Here is a 20,730-nt window from a genome sequence, read left to right on the forward strand (position 1 = left end):
TAGCAAAGCTGGGCCCCAATCGACAGCAGATGGGAAAACAGGGGGATCAGGATGATCCCAGACAGAGGGAGGGAGATTAAGAACAGGTAATGTGCAGAAGTTGATGGGGGCCGAGTGTGTAATAAAGAGAGAGGAGAGAGTACCTGAATTTTAAACCTGTTCGAGAGTGTGTACACAGTGTGTTGAGTGTGTGTGAGGCTGCGAGTGTGTCTTTAAAGGTTAATCAGGGAAAGAGTGGGAACGAGAGAGAGGGAGAGGAGGGAGAAAGATAAAGAGATGGCACAAGAGTGAAATACTAGAAGTTTGGGGGAAATAGAGTGAATTGTAAGTTGCTGAGCTGTGGTGTGTGTGTGTGTGTCTGCAGTCTACCTGCTTTTTTGTGGCTCTGACTGATTCTGGTCCTTGTTTGAGGAACCGAGGCAGCGGCCATTTTTACAGCCGCGATATCGTCCTTATAATTCTCTGAGATCACCACGTGCCATGACCTCTCCTGCACTGCAGCCGTTTTAAACACTGTTAAACCAGGGGGCTGTATGGCTACACAACTGCAGCCTCATTTGTGCTAAAATGTAATTGTAAAAGATCAATCGCCAATTGATCGATTTGATGTTATTAAGTATGATTAATCATTTTGTAATTATATAACTAGAATTAAAACATTTTACACCTTCGATCTTTCTGGAGGGTGACATCAACACTCATTACTTCACTTTTTGTTGTTTCTACGATGTAAAAATGATATTAAAAATTAAGATAACACCCATTTTTTCATTTATCTTTTTCAGTATAATTGAATTGAATCCTTCCTGGATTTAAAAAACATCCATTTCTGGTGCTCTTTGTAAAGGGCACATAAGCTAAAATAAAAAAAACCCTCTAAGGCCTTGAGAATAAAGGCATTTAATTTTTAAATAAAAACAGAGTGCTTTGGAGCTTTTTTGATGTTTTAGCTTATTGTTGTATCTTTATTTTGACATGTTTCTGTGAAGGGGTTGGGTGATCACTATCTCACCTTATTTTCATGTGAAGTCGACTCAGCAAAACAAAGAGCCCTATTTGCACGTTTCACCCACACCCTCGCCACAGTATAATGCAGCAAATGCAAAATGTAATTTCTCCTTGAAATGCACTCATTTACATCTCCTTTAAATGTACTCCGTTTCCACTTTCCATGGTTGCTGCGTGTTTTTGTAAAGAGTTACCTGCAAAGTAAAAGTTATTGTCACTTCTTCACAAGGGCAACGGTGACGTTTCAACAACTGACCGCTGACAAAGCTCTCGAGATGTTATGGAAATTTGTCAGGAAAATAAGCGATTTTACTTTAGAGCAGCAAAATCTGCAGAGAGTAGAGCTGTTAATATTAATATTTAAAGAAGAGGCCCCTTTTTAAAAATTTTTCCAAGTGTTGTGGTAGACGTAAAGACATTACGACAAAGTGCCCCCCAGGGATTTGATGACTAAACCTCCCCTAGTAAAGTAAAAGTTTATTTCTATAAGTGCATCACAAAGAAACACCACGGCATTTGTCACAAGCAGTGTTGGTCAAGTTACTTGAAAAACGTAATCAGTAACTAATTACTGATTACTTTACTGATTACTTATTTTCAAAAGTAATTAATTACTTAGTTACTTAGTTACTTTTTAAAAACACGATTTACAACCTGAATAGGTGATAAAGTGATAGATCTTTCAGCCCAATTCTACTTTTTCTGCATAATCATCATACAAAATGTAATCAAATGGAAAAGTCTCTTTTTAAACTTGTTTTATTAGTTTTAATCTTTTAACTTTATGCATCAAGCAAAAATTTAATTATCTGCAACATTCTCTGACTGGAAGAAATTTGTTTAACATTTAAACCTATTTTCTGCACATTCCAGCACATAAAATATTTTTTGTGTTTACACTCAGTCTTTCAAATAGATGCAAGTAAAACACAGCAGAAAATAAATAAAGTCAAAGACTAGCGGTCCTGTTGCTCTATTTTCACCTGTAAAGCAGGAGTGGGGTAGGCGGAGGGTTACCCTGGTGCAGGTGTGCCGCGGTCAGTGGAAGAATCCGCGAGTTTCTCTGTGAGTTTCCCATTACGTCGTAGCTACTCGGTGCTTGCTCGGAAGTTTAGGGTTTTTTTCGCTGTAAAAAGAAGTTTTCTTCCCACGCACAACGGACACTAATGTTTTTGTCACTTTTTCTGGAATCAAACTCAAAGTAAGGTCAGTACTTCCACGCTTTAAACGCTGCACGCTCATACTCTCTCTGCACTCGATATATGATCCATTGTTGATCTGCACACAGCTGTTGTCACGAACGTGGCACTCGCTTACGTCACTGTCATGAGACATTCTCGCAAAAAAATCACGGGTTTAGTAATGCAGTAATGCAGCGTTCCTACGGGAAAGTAACGGTAATCTAATTACCGTTTTTGCAATAGTAATCCCTTACTTTACACGTTACTTGAAAAAAGTAATCAGATTACAGTAATGCGTTACTTGTAACGCGTTACTGCCCATCTCTGGTCACAAGTCACATTTTTGATTAACCAAGTCTTAATCATGGCGCTGTCATGTCATACAATAGAAGTGGACCGCCGTTTATACCACTCATAGTATGAAAGACTATGTTTTATACTTAAGGGACTTTAAGCATTTTAATCTTTTGTTGTGATCATTGATGTTTTTTTCATTTAAATGTTGCACCTGTTGCACCGTGCTGTCTCACCTACAATGATAAGTTAATGGGACTAGCATACCATGTTTTAACACGTGATGCCCAGCACGGCGGTAAATATCCTTATTGTGAAATGTAGTGGAAATAAGGGCGAGGGATTACTGCGTTAACCCTACTGGCTGCTGGTCAGCTGAAAGGTTTATGTTGGGGGGGGATGCATTCCCAGCTGATTAGCCATTGTTGTGTGTTGTGTCGGGAATGCAGTGTGTTTGAGTAAGTTCGCCACCAGAAGCATTCTACACTTTGTTTAGAAAACAGCTGATACTATAATTCTGCAGCAGAGCCTGATCCTCTGTTGACAACATGAGGTCCTATCATGAGCCCACAAAAGTCCTTTGAAAGCACGACTTACCTCAGCTTTGCTGCTGAAATTGTATGACTCCAGTCTGATACTTTGTTGAGTAAACAGCCTGATGAGGACATACTATACACATAGACAAACTCAAAGGAGCCTTGATGTGTGGCTGGAAGTGGGCAGGATAGTCACAGAGTGACTGCCAAAGCAAGGCTTGTATTACAGGGATCCCAGGATATCAGACACCAGGCGGCCTGTGCTCCCTCCAGGCAGGGCAGAGTCTGGCAGCTGGCCCACAGCCCAGATAGCTATAATCAGCTCCATTACCTGTAGCACTGACGTCCATTTAGGAGCCCTCATAGTGGAACTATGGCTTCACTGCGGGGATTAAAGATGCTGAGAAATTTAGGAGAAGTACAAACAGCATGCAGTTGCACATGCTATATCTACACCTGCTGCTGCAGACACGTATATTGTACACACAGGGACACATTCATAACTGCGCGCCGCACAAACGTGTAGTGAATGGAGGGAGATTTCCTGGGCTTTAAGTGTCTTGGCACGAGGCCTTTCTTTTATCTTCTCCCTGTGTGAAAGGAAAGATTAAGAATATATTCTGCTCTGTTTAAGGGGAAAATCAGCTGTCTTTTGACAAGTACATTGTAGCCTGCAGTTTTCTGTCCAGAATACAAAGAGACATTTATCACTGCAGCTGGGGTAAGGGAGGAAGAGAGAGAGGAGGGGGGGGTCTCCTGTGCTGCAGCGATGTGCATTTCTTTTTTTAACCCCTATTACTTCCTTTCTGTGGGAAAAAAACACCGCACTTCCATCCTCCTTAATCCATTTGAGATTTCATCTGTTTTATTTTTCCTTTCATTGCACTGCCTACCCCCGCTGCCTTTGTCTCCTCCATCCTGATTTTTATCTTAGTTCTCATCACCTTCTTTCTCCTGACAACATTACAGCTCAGATGGAATATGTAGCGCTAATATGTAAAGTTATGTCGTCCTTCGCCGTCGTGGCAACAAAAAGGTTACTACCTCAGGCAGAGTGCCACAATATTTCCATAGTTTGCTCTCCTCATGTATATGCAGCGAGAATGATTTATTCTGTAACATTTTACTCTTAGAAATGCAGGATTTCTGTAAAACAACACGGAAGATTGCGCGCACTGGATTTGTACTCTAGAAGTAGTTAAGCAGAGGTTAAAGGGAAGTCATAGAAAACCAGCACTATCATTACTATCTTTCATTTACCAATTAGTGTCAGTGTTCCCCTCTCTGTCCCCGAGATGACCTTGCAGAGATGAGCTCAGTGTGTTGTAATTGAACATTTTGAGTCAGCCTCAACAGTGGTAGGTACTGTGCGGCTGCAAGTAGCTCAGAATATAAACTATTGATGAAAGAGGGAGATCAGAGTAATGGAGAGGGGGAAGCTGCTGAGGTATGTGTGGATGCAGATAGCATCCCCCGGCCCCTTCTTGGCCACCAGCTTCCACAATGCCTCGCAGGCATTTTGTCTTTCGACACGTCTTCATAATCCGGTTTATTTCTGACTTAGTGAATTAACGCGCACCTTAGTCATTTTAGTCATTCAGATTAAAAAAGCATATATTACTGCTTATCTGCGCTGAGTGAGGATCAGATTTTAGAGCACATAACCTCACTTTGATTTAATCTGAGCTCCTCTGGCATGCACACCCTGGATTCACTCTGCTTGGACTTAGTTCACTGGTGGGAAAGGTCAAGAACTGAACTGACTCGGTGTTTCTCCGTTGTGTATCTGGCGGTGGTGGATAATCAAATTAAGTAAATTTATCAGCATTAAAAAAAAGGCCCTCTATTTTTGTATTGTGCCGCTAATAAGATATTCCTTAAGGCTACCACATATCTTTCTGGGCATTAACCTAATTATCATTTCACATTAGTATATTATGTAAAATCAGGTTAGCGCGAAACATGTAAATACTGGAGTAACTGTTAACATTAATCTGCTTAGTTTCACAGATAGGCTTTATAATATAAAGAGAAATGCTTGTGATAAATTCCAGGAGGTTTTTTTATGTTGTTCCTTTTGTGTATAATTGAACGAGAGAGAGAGAATTCGCTCGGTGGCTGCATCTCGGTGCAGTTTTTATCCCACGCTGTACCCCGCCTCTTTAAAGGGGAGGATAAAAGGTAATGCGAGAGGTCGGCTGTTACGTTTAATGGCAGACAGGAATGTCCCAGAATGGCTTTTTTTAATGATGCGCCTCTTCTCGTGCAGTCCTCGTTAAGGATGAGTCCCAAATGCACGGAGAGGACGGCGAGGGGGCCGCGGCCGACCCCCCGAGATGCAGCGGGGGGTCTCGGGCTCCTTTGTGTGTTCTCCAGCGCTCGTCTGTATTCAGCTCACATCAGCATCAGAAGATAAATAAAGCAAACAATCAGGCCATGACCTCTTATACCCACAGTGCTTAGAGACCCCCCACTAATACACCCTTCCTCCCCCTCCTTCCCCTCTGTTCCACTTTACATAGGTTTAACTACCTTGGATTTGCAACTGAATGTCAAGCTTGGTGTTTGGCTTTACCACAGGGCAAGTTGTTCCTCGGCTGTCTCTGGAGGAAAGGAACTCAAAGATGGAGAGGAGCAGGGGAATTGGATCTTTGGCACCTGTCACTTCCACTCTGCTGCACCTTGCTCTCTTGCCACACATAAGGACTTTTCATGTCACAGCTCAGCATGTTATCATGAGTGGGCACAGGGGCTGAGAAATCCAATTACTAGCACTGTGTCAGGCCCCTGCTATCATCCTTATGTATGCTATAGTCATGTTCCTTAAATCAGAAAAGATGTGCTTATTAGCTCCTTCTCTTTTCTTCAGGCCAGTCTTCCACCTCCACTTCAATCTGTGTCTTAGATACGAGCTGTAGCTGTAGCACCAGTGTCACTCCTCTATACAGTGTAGCGCTGGGTGGGTGGCTAATGCTACAGACATTGGTTCTGACTGTCTTATATTAAGTGGTATCATGGTGCAAAGCTCACTCTGGTGGATAATGGAGAAGCTGGGAGAGAATCCGAATGCCTCCCAGATGCCAAACAGATCGGCCTTTGTGACAGAGAAAGGGAAGTGCATTAGAAAGTGTTGGAAGGCCTCCGTCGTGCGTTTCCTCTGCCCAGTAGGTGGAAATCGAATGCATCTCAACACAGAGGAGACCTTGCTGTGTTTGTCTGATTTCTTGTATTTGCTGCTAAGTGATGTTGACTATTCAGGTGGAGAAAATTGTGTAATTATTTTTTTCATTTGTTTTTTCCTCAAGCCGTGACCCGCTTTTCTCCGTATGACCCACCTCCTCTTACTGTATTAATAACCTGCCCATAACACTACATACTGTCCTATTTTGCAAAATGTGTTTTTCTTTCTTCCTTTTTTTAAAAAAGGAAGAAAAAATTTGAAAACAGGAGAGAGCAGGAATCATGCTGGTACTTCTATGACAAGATAAAATGGAATATAAAACAGTCCTGGCTAGCATAATGTGGCTTCACATTCAGTCAAGTTCACTTTATATTAATTATGTAAGGCCAGTCTTTTGAGGCAAAGCAGAAGCTCACAGAGGGAGAGGAAATCCAAGATATTGGTTTTCTGCCCGGCGTGCCATCCCCAGTTGTTTGGATACAAGTGTTGAAGGATAGATGGCTAAAAGAAATAACACTTAAGAGGTGAAAAAGTAATCTTCTCTCACTGTGAGAAATGTTTGCACCAAAAATAATAATAATAAATAAATAAAAATAGAGTTAGAATCCTTGATATTTGTGAAAAAAGAAATGAATTGGACTTCCTATTCACTAAAAATGTTTTCTGTGTTGCAGTGTGCTATTACCTTGACATTAGCGCTTAATCTTTTCTCTTACGTGGAACCATTAAACCATTTTTTATTTGGTTTCCTTGAAGAATATTTAATAATTTAATAATAATTTAATAATTAAGTCAGCCATAGATCGCAGTTACATCTGTTTTTACCTTACAGATTGGACAAAATATAATAATCCTTAAGCCGACTCTCCAGCTCTCTTTCTCCTCTCCATCCCCTCTCACCACGTACAGTAGCTTCCATCTATGCTCCAACCCCATTCATTGATGTAATTTAAGAGTGTGCCCCTTTGCTTCTCCCAGACTCAAGGGTTTAGGAGCAAATTAGCTCGCTAGCTCGGTCAAGCTTAAACACAGAAATGCTGCATTTGTTCCAGTGTATTTAAAGATGTCCTCTGCAGATGCATTGTAGGGGAAACGAGCCAAGCAGACAGAGGCAGGCAGGCGGGCGGTCTGGCTGGCATTGTGGAGTGGGCAGTTTGCAACGGGGACGCCGGCAGCCTGCTGTGCTGAGTTTGAGGGGCGTATTATATTGTCGTTGGGGGCATTCAGCGCCTGAGTACAGGTTAATTTGAAGCTCGTCATTAGAAGGGCAATTTAGCTGCTCAGACTTTACAAGGCCGAAATTCGCCGTGCGATTTTTGCAAAGTGCATCGCGTCATGCTACAACACTCTATTCAAATGCATACACTTGCCGATGCAGTCGCTTCACAAAGAGATCTTTTAATCACTCGTTGGGATTGTGTTGCTTCTTGTCTGTAGGTTAAAAAAACAAACACAAATATTGTAAATCTGAATCATGCTACCTGCTTTTTGAAAGTCGGGATCCAAGAGAGCTGAGAATATCACAAACTAACAATTCTTACAATTTGTCTTGGTAATAGAAAAATATGGTAATAATAAAGCAAAGCTTTTTAAATGCTTTACAGCTTTTCCAATTAGGAAAACTGCAGTTTTGTTGCTGGCACCTTTGAAAGATTCCTTCACGCATGAGCTCCCCCTGCCACCAAATGCTTTTTCAATTGGAAATACATCAAATTATGTGAATGAGATGAGCCCAAGTTTAAGATTAATTTCGACTTTAATTGCATTTTTATATATTTTAAAATAATCATCCATTTAAAACACTTCTAATCCAGAGATGAAATTTCTCTGATGAAATTCATCACCGAATTATATCCCTGATTAGTTTTTCTGTTTTTTTATTCCTCGGGAAAGTTATGTCCACAAAATTATCCAATTTACTTCAGTAAAGTTATTAAGCTGATTTCTTTTTCCTATGACAGGTTACGATTGGCATCATTATCTCGCAGAAGAAGAACCACGTGTAGAGTACAGATTTTTTTATCATATTCACTGTACAGAATTAGGGAAATATATAATTAAAATCCAATCTGCTTTCAGTATCTGAATGCAACTGGAATTTTAAAGTCCGAGTGCTGTATTTATTTATTTATATAGTTCTTTAACAATAATGCCAATTAGCCCTGAGGATGGTGGTTTGATTAGAACAGCACAACCTGAACAGAATAATTTTGGGATATGGATATCATAATGATTTGAATTTTAGTGTCCACTTAGTGTCATCATATGTTGTGTGAATTGGCGCTGTGGCTGAAGCGTGGGGTACTTTTCTGCCAGACACGATCCCGACCTTATTATTATGGAATTCTGTGAACATGTAAGTGTATTGTTCTGGTGATGGAGCCTGTTAAGAACCTTTTCACTGCCTCTTTAACACAGTACAGCTGTGTACAACTGGGCTTAGCTCTTTATGTCCTTCTGTCTGAGTTAAATCTAGTCCAGAGTGCCTGTTGAGAGAGTTAAATGGTCACTGGCTCATGTAATATATGAAAACCAGTCTGTTCAAACAAGACCTGAACACTGTAAATCATTCCCCTTCAGATGTTCTTTATGTCATGACCCGAGCCAAGGGTAATACTTTCAGGGCCTTTAAAACGGTTCCTGAGACGCTGCGACCTCTAGGAGCCAGCTATGGTAGGAGTAGGCCACAATAAGGTGAGACAATCCTCTCAGCGAGACAGTATTTGTTGCCAGGGCATGGAAACCAGCCCACCCACGTATGTCATAATGACAACCAGTTCACATCGTTTCCACTACATCAAGCAGTCCATTGGCTAGTGGTCGTGCTTTTGAACAAAACACTGCTCTGCGATGACATAGTGATTTATAAAACAGCGCAGCGATCACTTTTTTCATCCCGCTGCTGTTACACAGCTGTTAAACAGATGCCGTTTGTACCAATTTAGAGGCAAGTGCATTGTTTGTCAACACCACTTTGGAAATTCATTCTTTATACCCAGACCCATTATAGAAAGCTCGAGCTTTGCTGGATGGGGCAGCAGCAAGGGAAGTGAGCATACGGTGGAAGTAGAAATTTGCAGAATTTGGCATGTACTGTTGCTAGCATTTAGAACGATTATTGACAAGCATTTCCAAAGAAAAGAAAGCGTAAGACTGGCTCAAAATGAAGTTAACTTGCCATCTTACATCAGGTTTCGGGAAGACATAAGTAGGCCTGGTGGTAGTGACAAGCTGTCAGGCACTCAGTGCAGCGCAGATGTATTAGGCAGCGAATGTGTTCTTGATAAATCGACTGCTACTAATGCTCAGAAATAGAACGACGGCCCTACGAACCCCGGGCTTCAACAGTCATAAGACAGTACTAACAAGGCCACACAGTGTGTCAGAACTGAAGGAATTCTGAACAGAGAGGCAGAAATTAGAGAAGGTTTTTGGGTGAAGGATTCATTTAATTACATCAACGTATATGAGACAGTAGAACTGATTAGATGAAAGAGCAAGACAAAAGGAGGGGACACATAAAGGATGGCCTTGTGCGGGGAGCTGTGAGGGATGAATTAGACGGGTTTGGGGGTGGGGGGGGTAGCTTGATGTGACTGAACCAGATGCTGTAGGGAGAAGGAGAGGACTCGATGCTGTGCAGAGAATGATGGCTTACGTGGCGCAGTAAGGGTGCCCCTCTACTGTTTGTAAAAACAAGACCATCACACTCCATCTTGCTGCTCCCGCAGGAGCCAAGCCTCAAGGCTGATTTATGGCCCACAGACTGAATTGGCTGGCTGGGATGACAGCAGTGCTTGGACTCTCCCTTGTGAGTAGTGTAGGAGGCTGCTTGGCCAAGCCTCGGCCTCAGCTGGCCGTAGAACTGTCCTTTGCTGTAGTTAGGACAGACTAGATGTTAAGCTCTGTTTGTTGCGTTAGGATCGGAGAGGACCAAGCCTGTTAGTTCTTGAGCATATTTTGAACTCTGAGCACTAACCAATCACAGACAGGCACCGTCGTTTCTGTTCGTGCGGTATTTTTTTCCCTCCCTTGTGATGCTTTCATCAGCTTTTGCATTACAGGCTCCATCAAGACTCTGTAGTAACAATTTAGATTTAATCATGCTTTGCCATGTGACTGCCAGGATGGAAAATTAATATGGAGTAGCAATTAGAAAACAGCCCTCTCATTGTTAAAGATACTGTGGCATAGTGAGATGAGACCAGGAAAGTGGACATTTTAGCTGCAAATGAAAACTCACACACACGACTTAGGGCTTCGATCATGTTTATAACTAGGGATGCAACGATACCAATTTTTTCAAACCGATACGATACCGATACTTGGATCTGAGTACTTGCCGATACAGAGTACAAAAAACGATACTTCTACCACACACACACACACAAATACAATGAATTGGAAGACAGGTTTTATTTTATTCTCTGCCGATAAAAAATAAAATCTTAATAAAAATGACCACAAAAAAATTTCAAGTGAAAAATAAGCACTTCTGTTAAATTATTGCAGAGTCTCCACATTGTAATTTTACAAAATATCACTGAACTATTGGCACTGTCTCGAGCTTTCAGAATAATAAATAAACACTTCTGTTTGGAATAAAATAAATACAAATTAGGTTTGAGAATAAAATAAACTTTTAAATTATTGCAGAGTGTCCATATTGTAAACAAACAAACAAAATAATTATTATTAAATAAATAATAAAATATAAAAAATTATAAAATAAATAATAAATAAAATAATAATTGGCCCCCTAGTGGCCAATCTAAAAAACTACAACAAAAATGACCAGCCACCCTCTGATTAATGAAATAAGTTAGTATCGGTTAACTTTTACGAGTATGAGTACACACACATTTTACAGTATCGGCCCCGATACCCGATACCAGTATCGTATCGGTGCATCCCTATTTATAACTTATGAGTCGATTTTTGGATTTTACACCTGTACTCAACCAGAAATGAAAAGGGGCCACGCAGCATAATGGCAGTGTTGTTGTGTGCTGTTTGATCTTTTCAGACTATTTGGTAGCGTTGTTACTGAATGGGGATTAATATCAAAGACAATAAGGTAACAACAGAAAAACAAGCAAAAGAAATCAAAGGGAATTGGTGAAGTCTGTGGAGGCCATAAGTGAAGCATAGCGAGGTTTAAATTAGTCTACATTATTTCCTTTCATAACAGTTCCAACACAGGAAGCTGTGATACTGTCTGGATGTCTGTTGAGTAGCATCTGTTTTCATAAGGCCATCAGTTGAAATGCATTGTTTCTTCTGCATCAAAAGTGTCACATATAGAGGAAGTACAAACAAAAGTAGTTTAAGCCACAAGTGGCACGCTTAGTAAGACGATTTATCATACCGTACTGCCGTTCATAATTCTTTTTAGGGTTCATCATCCTGTAAAACCAAACTGACTGAATCGTGTCATGCTGCAGGTCCCAGTTGTCTTGTGGGAGTCAAACTAAGAAATACAGAATGATGATTTTGTCACCTGAATCTGGTTCATATCTACTCAACCCCGTCTCTGGCCCTCCAAACTGGTATTCTCTGTTTTCTTATGCTGATTTTACAGGATTACATCATCATTTTCTACCTTCAGGCTGTGTGCGCTACTTTTGGAGGGATAAGCGTTTGCGTTTTCCGAGTCAGGCAAACAGGACGCAGAATAGCTGGCGAAAGCTCAGGGAATTATCCAGGGAGGCGTCTCGCTCAGTGAACGCATCCCTTCCCTTTTGTGTCAGTGGATTTTAGTCTTTTTTGCTGATTCTTCTTTTCTTGCTACATTAGCAACAAACAAATAGCACCTGCAGCTGCATAACATGAAGGGATCATTATACGCGGTGCACAAGGGTAAACTGAGCAATGAGCTTGTCAGGATGTGGGATTCCCTCGCTGAAACTGAAGATCTGTCTGCTGTAAGCTGAAGTTCAGACACCTTCATCTGATTGAGTCAAATAGACAGGACAGAATCGGCTGCCGGCAGGTAACAGATGCAAGATGAAATGGGAGGAAGCATGGGTTTTTCACCCTGTGTTGATGCAAATTGGTGCTATAACTACAAACAGAAAAAACATGGAGCACTATCAGGAGACTTTAGCTTTTGCACATGTTTTATTTTTTAATGTCATCGTTTTAATGCTATATATAAAGTCCTTTCTACTACCTTGGAGTCAACGTTAGAGTGCAGCATGTTTGATATAATAGTAGTGTTGTGATCTTGATACATGATTAGATTTGTACTTTATTACCATTATATTGCACCATATTTTAAATGAACAACACAGACACACACACAAAACACACAGCCCAGCCTGTACCTCCTGGTGGAGCTCCCTTCGTAATTAATTTTGTGGATCGGAAATGCTCCCAATGACATCCTTCTCTGTTCCGTGCTCTAAATCTGTTCCTGGAGCTGATTGGCAAGCTTATTTTCCTGATAACTTTGAATACACATGCACAGCAGGAGGGCCTTTACTGTCTATTCTGCACTTGTTGACTTCTAAATCTAAGCAGTGCTGTAAAAGCCTTTAATTCATCTCCTACCACACACAAGCTTGTTTTTTTCTTATCTTTTAATGGGAGGAGATTACGTTTTGTTAAAGGTCGATGGCCTGTCACTTTTTTCATTTAAATTTTGTCTCCTCCAGTTTTTGGGGCCTTTTAGAGCAACATCTGCGTTTTATGAAGCTGCGAGGAAAGGCAGGATGTGTGAGTGTTAATAGCACTTGGCTTTCATAACAATGTCATTTACAACCCAGTTGCTCGCTCATAGGCCCCTAAAGGAAAGGAGAGAAATGGCATTCACTGCATTTGCACGCACGGCGCGGTAGAGAGCATACAACTTGTGTATGTTTCTTTGTGCCTCAAGGCTTTTCACGCCTTAGAAAGTGCTTTAGGCTATAGAAATAAGCCAAAGTGTTTAGAGGAAATTGAATTCATTAGCGAGATACTTGTAAATTTTTAATCAATGCAGCAAAAGATCTACTTTGTCAAACATGCCAAACAGGAATTTTGGTGAGATTTCAGATTGCTAAATATAGAGCTCAACTTTTGAATGAAAACAAAAGTTTTCACTAAGAGCACTAAATGCTCGTGTGAACAATTATCTTTCTAAATATGCTTTACATTGCCTCTTCCAGTTTAAATATTTATATATTTTTAAAAAATGCGTTTTGCAGTTACGCGGGGTTAAAAAGGTGCTTTTTTTATGTTTATTTATTTTTCTATTCATCATCCTCTATTATGTTCTTGGTACCTGGGAAAAAACCTTTCTGTTGTGATTGCATTATTACATCCTGATTGGAAATGTTTAAACAAAACCCCCAACTCAGTGCCTTTTGTCTCCCTGATTGCTGCCATTGCAGTTTCTTGGACCAATCAGCATTCATTGTGATTTCCATAGACTTTAACTAGTGGGAAATATTCAGTTTTCACACATTATTGCTTCTTGGCCTCATCAAATGAGCTTAAATGTATGGTAATTAAATAAAGCAGCCTCATTATGCCTGCTACGTATAATTTGGATAGTATTGGGTAATAATAATTCAAAAATGCATTTTACATATTATTAAATTGTGTGTACTTAAATTGTTACTGTGAAGCAGGCCTGCCACAAACGATTATTTTGATAGTCGACTAATCAGATCATCATCCATTGGACATAAAACTTACAGCTTATTGCACCAGCAGCATCTGCTCTTATATAACTATCATTAGCTTACAGCTTGAAGTGTTTAAGGTATGTGCTAACTAAAAATAAAGACAAGATGATAGTTTATTAAATTTTAATGAAATTTGCAGATTGTTTCGATGAAGTTTAATAAACTCCTTGCTATCTAAAATATAACAGGACACCGGAGTAAATTCTCGAGCATCTCACACTTCTGATAATCAGCTGTCTGCTTGATGTTTATTCAGCTGTGTAAAAACTATAACTTTAATCTCAGCCAAACCGATTTACTCAGGAACAAATAAAATACTGAAAAAAAGCCAAACAATAACATTTTTAAGTTATCCAAGTGACTTATATATCATGTTTAACCTCTCACGGCTCTAGTTAGCCTAGCCCCCGGCTAGCTATCGAGCTAGTGGCTAACAGACGTCTCCGAAAACGTCGGAGCGCTTTTTGAAAATATGTGGTGTCTTGATAAACTGAGCAGATATTTGAGGTTTACACAGCTACATTCTCGCCTGAAAATATGTTAAACGTTTATTTTGTGACCCAGAAAGAATAATAAGAGTAATATTAAAACTAACTAGCTGCCGCCATTGTTGGAAACTGAGCTGGGCTGCGCTATGAATTCTGGGACACAGCTTCTTCTTCTTCTTCGGGGTTTAACAGCAGCTGGCATCCTTGTACATGCAGTGCTGCCATCTTCTGTTTCAGTCCGTTATTACACTCTTAAATCCTACTACTTATTCCTGCGTCTTTTGGGATCTTACAAAGCTTCAAACGACGCGTCGACTATTAAATCAGTTGTCGACGATTTTGATAGTCGACGTAATCGTGACTAGTCGACTAATCGTGGCAGCCCTAATGTGAAGTATAGTTCAGATGGTTCAAAGACAATTGGATGATTTCGTCATCCACATTCATTTGAGAGAATGTCATGTCAGTGCATGTCAGCCTGAGCACAATTAGACAGACATGATGAGAGAAATCCTCTTCTGTCATATGGACATTGGTAACTCATGGCTCGCGATTTCGGTGCCCATAGGCGATGATTCCTTCACCATTTTAAGACAGCTCATGATATCCCTAACATACTCATTCAGTTAGTCCATGACATGGTAACCGGTCATATCTGTCAGTCTCATCAGATTATACTTTATGAGAGACAACTCTGGCATATCTGCTCCTGAAAAGCCTGTCTCCAGTCTTTAAATATCGATCCCCGGGGCCTTAGCAGAGGTGCCTCTCATGAGTACAGAAAAGAAGAGAGAAAAACAGATCATTAGTGATTTTAATTAGGTGATCTGTCAAGCTGCGATTGCCAGATGTAAGTGTATGCATGTGGGTCGATCGCAATCCCTCTCACGATCCCTTCTTGTCACCTTGGGCCTCGGAAAAGTAGGATGGCTCTTGCTTAGAGTAAAACAAGCAGTAGGGGAGAAAAGAAATATGTCACCGTGCATGTGTGTGGCAGGTTTCTTCCTAAGAAGCAGGTGGGGGGTTCGGTTTCATATCGAGGTTTAGGAAAATGAGTTTTGTTTGAAATTTTCCAAAAAATATCAACGTTCTGCTGCTAAAGCTAGAAATGTGACACCGTGAACGTTTTCTAAATGAAATTGACAGAAAACAAACCAAATTATGTGTACATGAGATTTCTGAGTGCTGCTCTTTGGACTGTTAAAGAACAAACAAGAATTAAAGCATTTGAGTTTGAGAGGCTTCGGCTCCTTTTGTTGTTATAATGATGCAGAAATGTTCTTAAATGTTTTCCCTCAACACAACAAAATGCAGAAGACGCAGTTATACAGACGCAGACAAATCTTTTTTTCACTTCGGCGTTAAACATCATTACATATTTATAACCCGGCGCCAGATGACAGAAACAAAGAGGGAGCGAGATATGAACCGTGCAGCGGCACCGCAACTCGTCTGGTGTCTTTGTGAGATATCTGATTGCAATGTTTAAACCTGCCTTTCATCTAATGTTGCTACAGAAAACTCAATTATACAACAGCTGCAAATGGACTTTTGATTTAACAATTCATAATTTAATTGGCATATTAGACGTGCCCCTAACATCCAGCCCTAGTTATCATGGAGTAGTGTTAACGGGAGTGTAATATTGAGCTCATGTAGATTGCAAAAAAATCATTTAGTAATGCTTAACTTTGTTTTTCAAGTCAATTCTGACATGCTTAAATCGTGAGGGGATTATCAGAATAAAGACGAAAATCAATTAACTTTAAGAACAAATATAACAATTAGGTTGTCTCTTTATTTCCCCACAGATCCCAGTGAGGGCTTTCACTGCCAGGATGAGTGTCGGATCCTAGGCCACTCCGACCGCTGCTGGATGCCTCGCGTTTCAGTCCCAGCACGTGCCAAGTCACCCGAGCACGCTCGTAACGTCATCGCTTTGTCTATCGAGGCGACCACAGTGGACGTGCCACACTATGAGGATGGCACGACAAAGAGGACTTTTGCCACCTTTGGCAAGGATGGGTCTGAAGATGTGGAACGAGGAGACATAAAGGGAAAGCGGACTCAGGAGTCTCAGGTGTGTAGCCCCAAGGCCAACGGAGGGGCCGTTCGTGAAGCTGGCAATGGGCGGGAGGCGGCCAGTCCCATCACTTCCCCCGTGCACCTGAAGAGCCCGATGTGCAAGCCGTCGTCTGCCTACAACACGCTTAAATGCCGTGACGCAGAGCGAATCGCCAACCACAGCCTGCTGCGGCAGCCGGAGGGGAAGGACAGTGAGCCGGCTGTGAGGGAGATCAACACACTTCTCCACGACGGCCGAGACAAGGAATCCCCCAGCAGCAAGCGCCTGAAGGACATCGTGCTTTAGCAAGTGACACACACCGACATGTATACACACATCCAGTGTAAACTCACATATATATACCCCGCAATAGCTGTGTATACACAGAAGAAAATCTGGCTGTGGCAGTAGAGAGACACACCCATTTGCAGTATACGAAATTGAAAAACCAGCCTGGGCTGAAGATAAACTGACGTATGCTGCAGCTAGTTGTGTGCTCAGGCCCAGGTAGTGGATGTGGCTTCGTTGTAGTCGCAGTACTTTTTCCTTGTTTGCTTTTTGTTCCGATTCCTTTCTATCAGCCTGCGATGAGCGGACAGGCAGGTTACTGCCGACTGCATGGACACGGCCAGCGGAGCTCTCCAGCCCTCGACCCAAAGCAGGACTTTAATGTTTGGACACCTGAGGTGCCGGTTCATACGTACAGTTATGCCTTTTGAACTACTTTTGTATCACGTACTGATATTTGCCTTCTTTGGTTTTGCAGTGTGTTTTAGCTGCCAAAATCGCTCTTTGTTCCTTTGTATAGAGTTCTGTCACTGTAATAAACAAAAACAAATACACACAGGATTCATCCAAAAATATCATCGATTTACTCCTTCAGAAGTTTGCAGTGCATTCAGGAGAAGGAAGCTGAGGCCTCTTCCTATCCCTGACAAATAAGAGAAACTTTCTCTGCGTATCCCCGAGGACGTCCTCGTGTCATCAGACTGTGAGGTCCGTACAGTATTTATATTTTATCACGGATGGAGCCGATTGAACTCTCGTCGTCTGCCGAGCCGCTCCGACTGCAGGAAGTGGGACAGACAGATACTTGTGATCAAATTGCGTTGTATGAAACAAAAAAAAGACTTTCTGCTTTTGAAATCTCCTGTGCCCAACCTTGATTGTAGCCAGTGGAGCACAAATTAGAACTTTGTGCTTTGGTCTTGTACTTTTTTTGACTTTTGACTATGGGGCTAGGATAGAAGGGATCGTCACTCATGTCTTGCTATGTGAAACTCTGTATAGGGTTTACTATTATCATTTTTAATAACCTGTTGTTATGTGACAATCCCTTTAATGTTTTGTTTCAAGCGAAAAAAAATGAATAAACATTGGTGTTCAACTGAAGCTACCGTAGCGTTTGTTACACAAACACAAAAATAAAAAAAAACATATATGCCAAAATATATTTTATAAATAATTTAAAATGTATAATGAGAATATTTAATGCTGTGTAGTTATTTTATGAGTAAGTTATACTTGAAATTAACTTGCTTTTCGTTCATTTGTCTTTTGCTTTTATATTGAACCGGATTTGTTTTGGTTTTTTTTTTTTTTTTGTTTACGTTCAAAACTTGGATTATTTTTTTGTTTACTGTGTGATCCCTGGCAACTGTTGACTTGCAGTCTACCTTGTTGTAAAGAGTTTCTTATTGGTCAGTTCTTGTGCCATCCAGTTTCTGTGTGGGCTACCAGAAAATGTAAAAAGACAAAAAAAATGACATAAAACAACAACGACAAAAAAAAAAAGCGATTTCAGCACCAACATTAGTGTGTCAGTTCAACGAGCTTAGAGTGAGATAGCAAAAGAAACCAAAAAAGATGCAAACACAACCTTAATGATTGCAGGATGTTGCTTCATCTCAGTATCAAAGGAGGAAGAACAGCTTCCGGTGTTCTCCGGGCTGTAACGAGGTTGGCTTTCCTATATGGCCCAATCACGTGGGAAAAAAGACTTTTCCAACTTCAGATGAGGGCATTGTGATGTGCAGATTAGCTTTACTCAGCACTGCTGTCGCCCTGTACCATCTGTGTTCTCCTGATCTCAAAGCTAAGGTTGAGACCACAGTGGCACAAACAGGGCTCTCCCTTACTATGAGCACCACACAACAGACTGGGTGGAATCATGCGAGAGGGAACTTGGTCTCGGAAGAACCGTGTTGCACATCAGCAATGTGGTTTTATGTTGCTTTGCAGTAAACTATGTACAATGTGGAAAAATATGAATGAAAATGGACAAATTGCATACAACAAACTAGATCTCTGTAGCTGAATGTTTTGCTGGTCTCACCCATGGCTTCTGGCAACATGAAAATCGGAATAATCACTGAATGTATACAGCAGCTTATAATTAAACTATTAAATGTTCTCTGCTTTGTTTGCTTGTTTTTACTCGACACCGGTGAAATTTCGGGTTGAACGGAAATTTGAATCCACTGCTTCTTAACAACCATTGTGCCTTTGTGTACTGAAATACGTTCTCAAGTCTTCACTAGGATTAAATTTAGTGTAGGAGCAGTTAGACAGCTGAACTTTATCCATCACAGTGCTGCCTCAATAAGTATAGTACTGTGCAAAAGGATTGAGCCACTGAGCTTCCTCATTACTTCTTTAGGTAGTCTTTGGGAATAGTTTTTTCTTTTGTTTCCTTCTGTGTCAAGTTTACGCCATACCGCTTCAATAATGTTGAGGTCTAGGCTCTGAGTCAGTCTGTGACTGATCCATTGTGTGTTTTTCTATGCAGGTATACATTCACTGCATTGGCAGCAGTGTGTTCAGTATCATTGTCATGCTGAAAAATGAAGCCACTGTCAATCAGAAACTTTCCAGGTGGTATTGCATGGCGGATCCAAATTTGACAGCACTTCTTTATGTTCAGAATTCCATCAATTTTGACAAGATTCCCAATACCATGACAGAGCTTCCACTGTACGTATACCGCACCCTGTTCTCCGGTTTCCCTTTCTTAAGAACGGCTTCTTGACAGCCGCGCTTCCACTGAGACCATTTCCGAGACCCTCTGGCCCTCCTCGACTGAAGAGCCAGATGCATTTCTCAGGGCCTGTGTCACTCTCTCAGATACTGCTGTAGATACTTTTTAGCCCTGTTACTTCTTCTTTTGTCATCCACTTGCCCTGTTTCCTCAGTTGGTTTAAGGACACACTGGACATGCCCACATGTGCCAAGTTTTCAGCTAATAGCTTTTTGTAAAACTGTGATGTTTTTGGCATTTTTCATAGATTCAGCTAAAGAAATGAGAAGAAATTCTGTTTTTGCCGTAGTTTTTGATAGAAACAAATGACCTAAAGAATCTATTTAAAATAGGTTGTTTGCTAGTTAGTGTGACATGTGTGGACATACCACTGGTTCATCTTTTCTATTTAGGTTTCTTTTTATGCTTGAATGATTCATATGTCAAACTGGTCAGCAGAGATGACCAGTTTGTAATCTGCGTTACTGTAATCTGATTACTTTTTTCAAGTAACGAGTAAAGTAAGGGATTACTATTGCAAAAACGGTAATTAGATTACCGTTACTTTCCCGTAGGAACGCTGCGTTACTGCGTTACTAAAACCGTGATTTTTTTACGAGAATGTCTCATGACAGTGACGTAAGCGAGTGCGACGTTCGTGACAACAGCTGTGTGCAGATCAACAATGGATCATATATCGAGTGCAGAGAGAGTATGAGCGTGCAGCGTTTAAAGCGTGGAAGTACTGACCTTACTTTGAGTTTGATTCCATAAAAAGTGACAAAAACATTAGTGTCCGTTGTGCGTGGGAAGAAAACTTCTTTTTACAGCGAAAAAAACCCCTAAACTTCCGAGCAAGCACCGAGTAGCTACGACGTAATGGGAAACTCACAGAGAAACTCGCGGATTCTTCCACTGACCGCTGCACACCTGCACCAGGGTAACCCTCCGCCTACCCCACTCCTGCTTTACAGGTGAAAATAGAGCAACAGGACCGCTAGTCTTTGACTTTATTTATTTTCTGCTGTGTTTTACTTGCATCTATTTGAAAGACTGAGTGTAAACACACACACAAAAATATTTTATGTGCAGAAAATAGGTTTAAATGTTAAAATAATTTCTTCCAGTCAGAGAATGTTGCAGATAATTACATTTTTGCTTGATGCATAAAGTTAAAAGATTAAAACTAATAAAACAAGTTTTAAAAAGAGACTTTTCCATTTGATTACATTTTGTATGATGATTATGTAGAAAAAGTAGAATTGGGCTGAAAGATCTATCACTTTATCAC

At 40.8% G+C, this 20,730-nt stretch overlaps 1 protein-coding gene and 1 long non-coding RNA gene across 8 annotated transcripts in view; one reads left to right on the forward strand and one right to left on the reverse strand.

Moving 5' to 3' along the window:
• Positions 1 to 18,835, forward strand: part of pcdh19 (protocadherin 19) — a 58,691-nt gene extending 39,856 nt beyond the window's left edge. For all 7 annotated transcript variants that reach the window (XM_085176967.1, XM_085176934.1, XM_085176975.1 and 4 more), the window contains exon 5: positions 16,170 to 18,835. In XM_085176967.1, the coding sequence (XP_085033093.1) occupies positions 16,170 to 16,729 (560 nt within the window). In that variant the 3' untranslated portion in view covers positions 16,730 to 18,835. The remainder of the gene's footprint in view (positions 1 to 16,169) is intronic.
• The window catches only part of LOC146524965 (uncharacterized), a 214,718-nt gene that overhangs the window by 57,430 nt on the left and 136,558 nt on the right, over positions 1 to 20,730 (reverse strand). The window lies entirely within an intron of this gene.

The sequence above is a fragment of the Neolamprologus multifasciatus genome, chromosome 2, assembly GCF_963576455.1.
Source record: "Neolamprologus multifasciatus chromosome 2, fNeoMul1.2, whole genome shotgun sequence".
Taxonomy (NCBI): Eukaryota; Metazoa; Chordata; class Actinopteri; order Cichliformes; family Cichlidae; genus Neolamprologus; species Neolamprologus multifasciatus.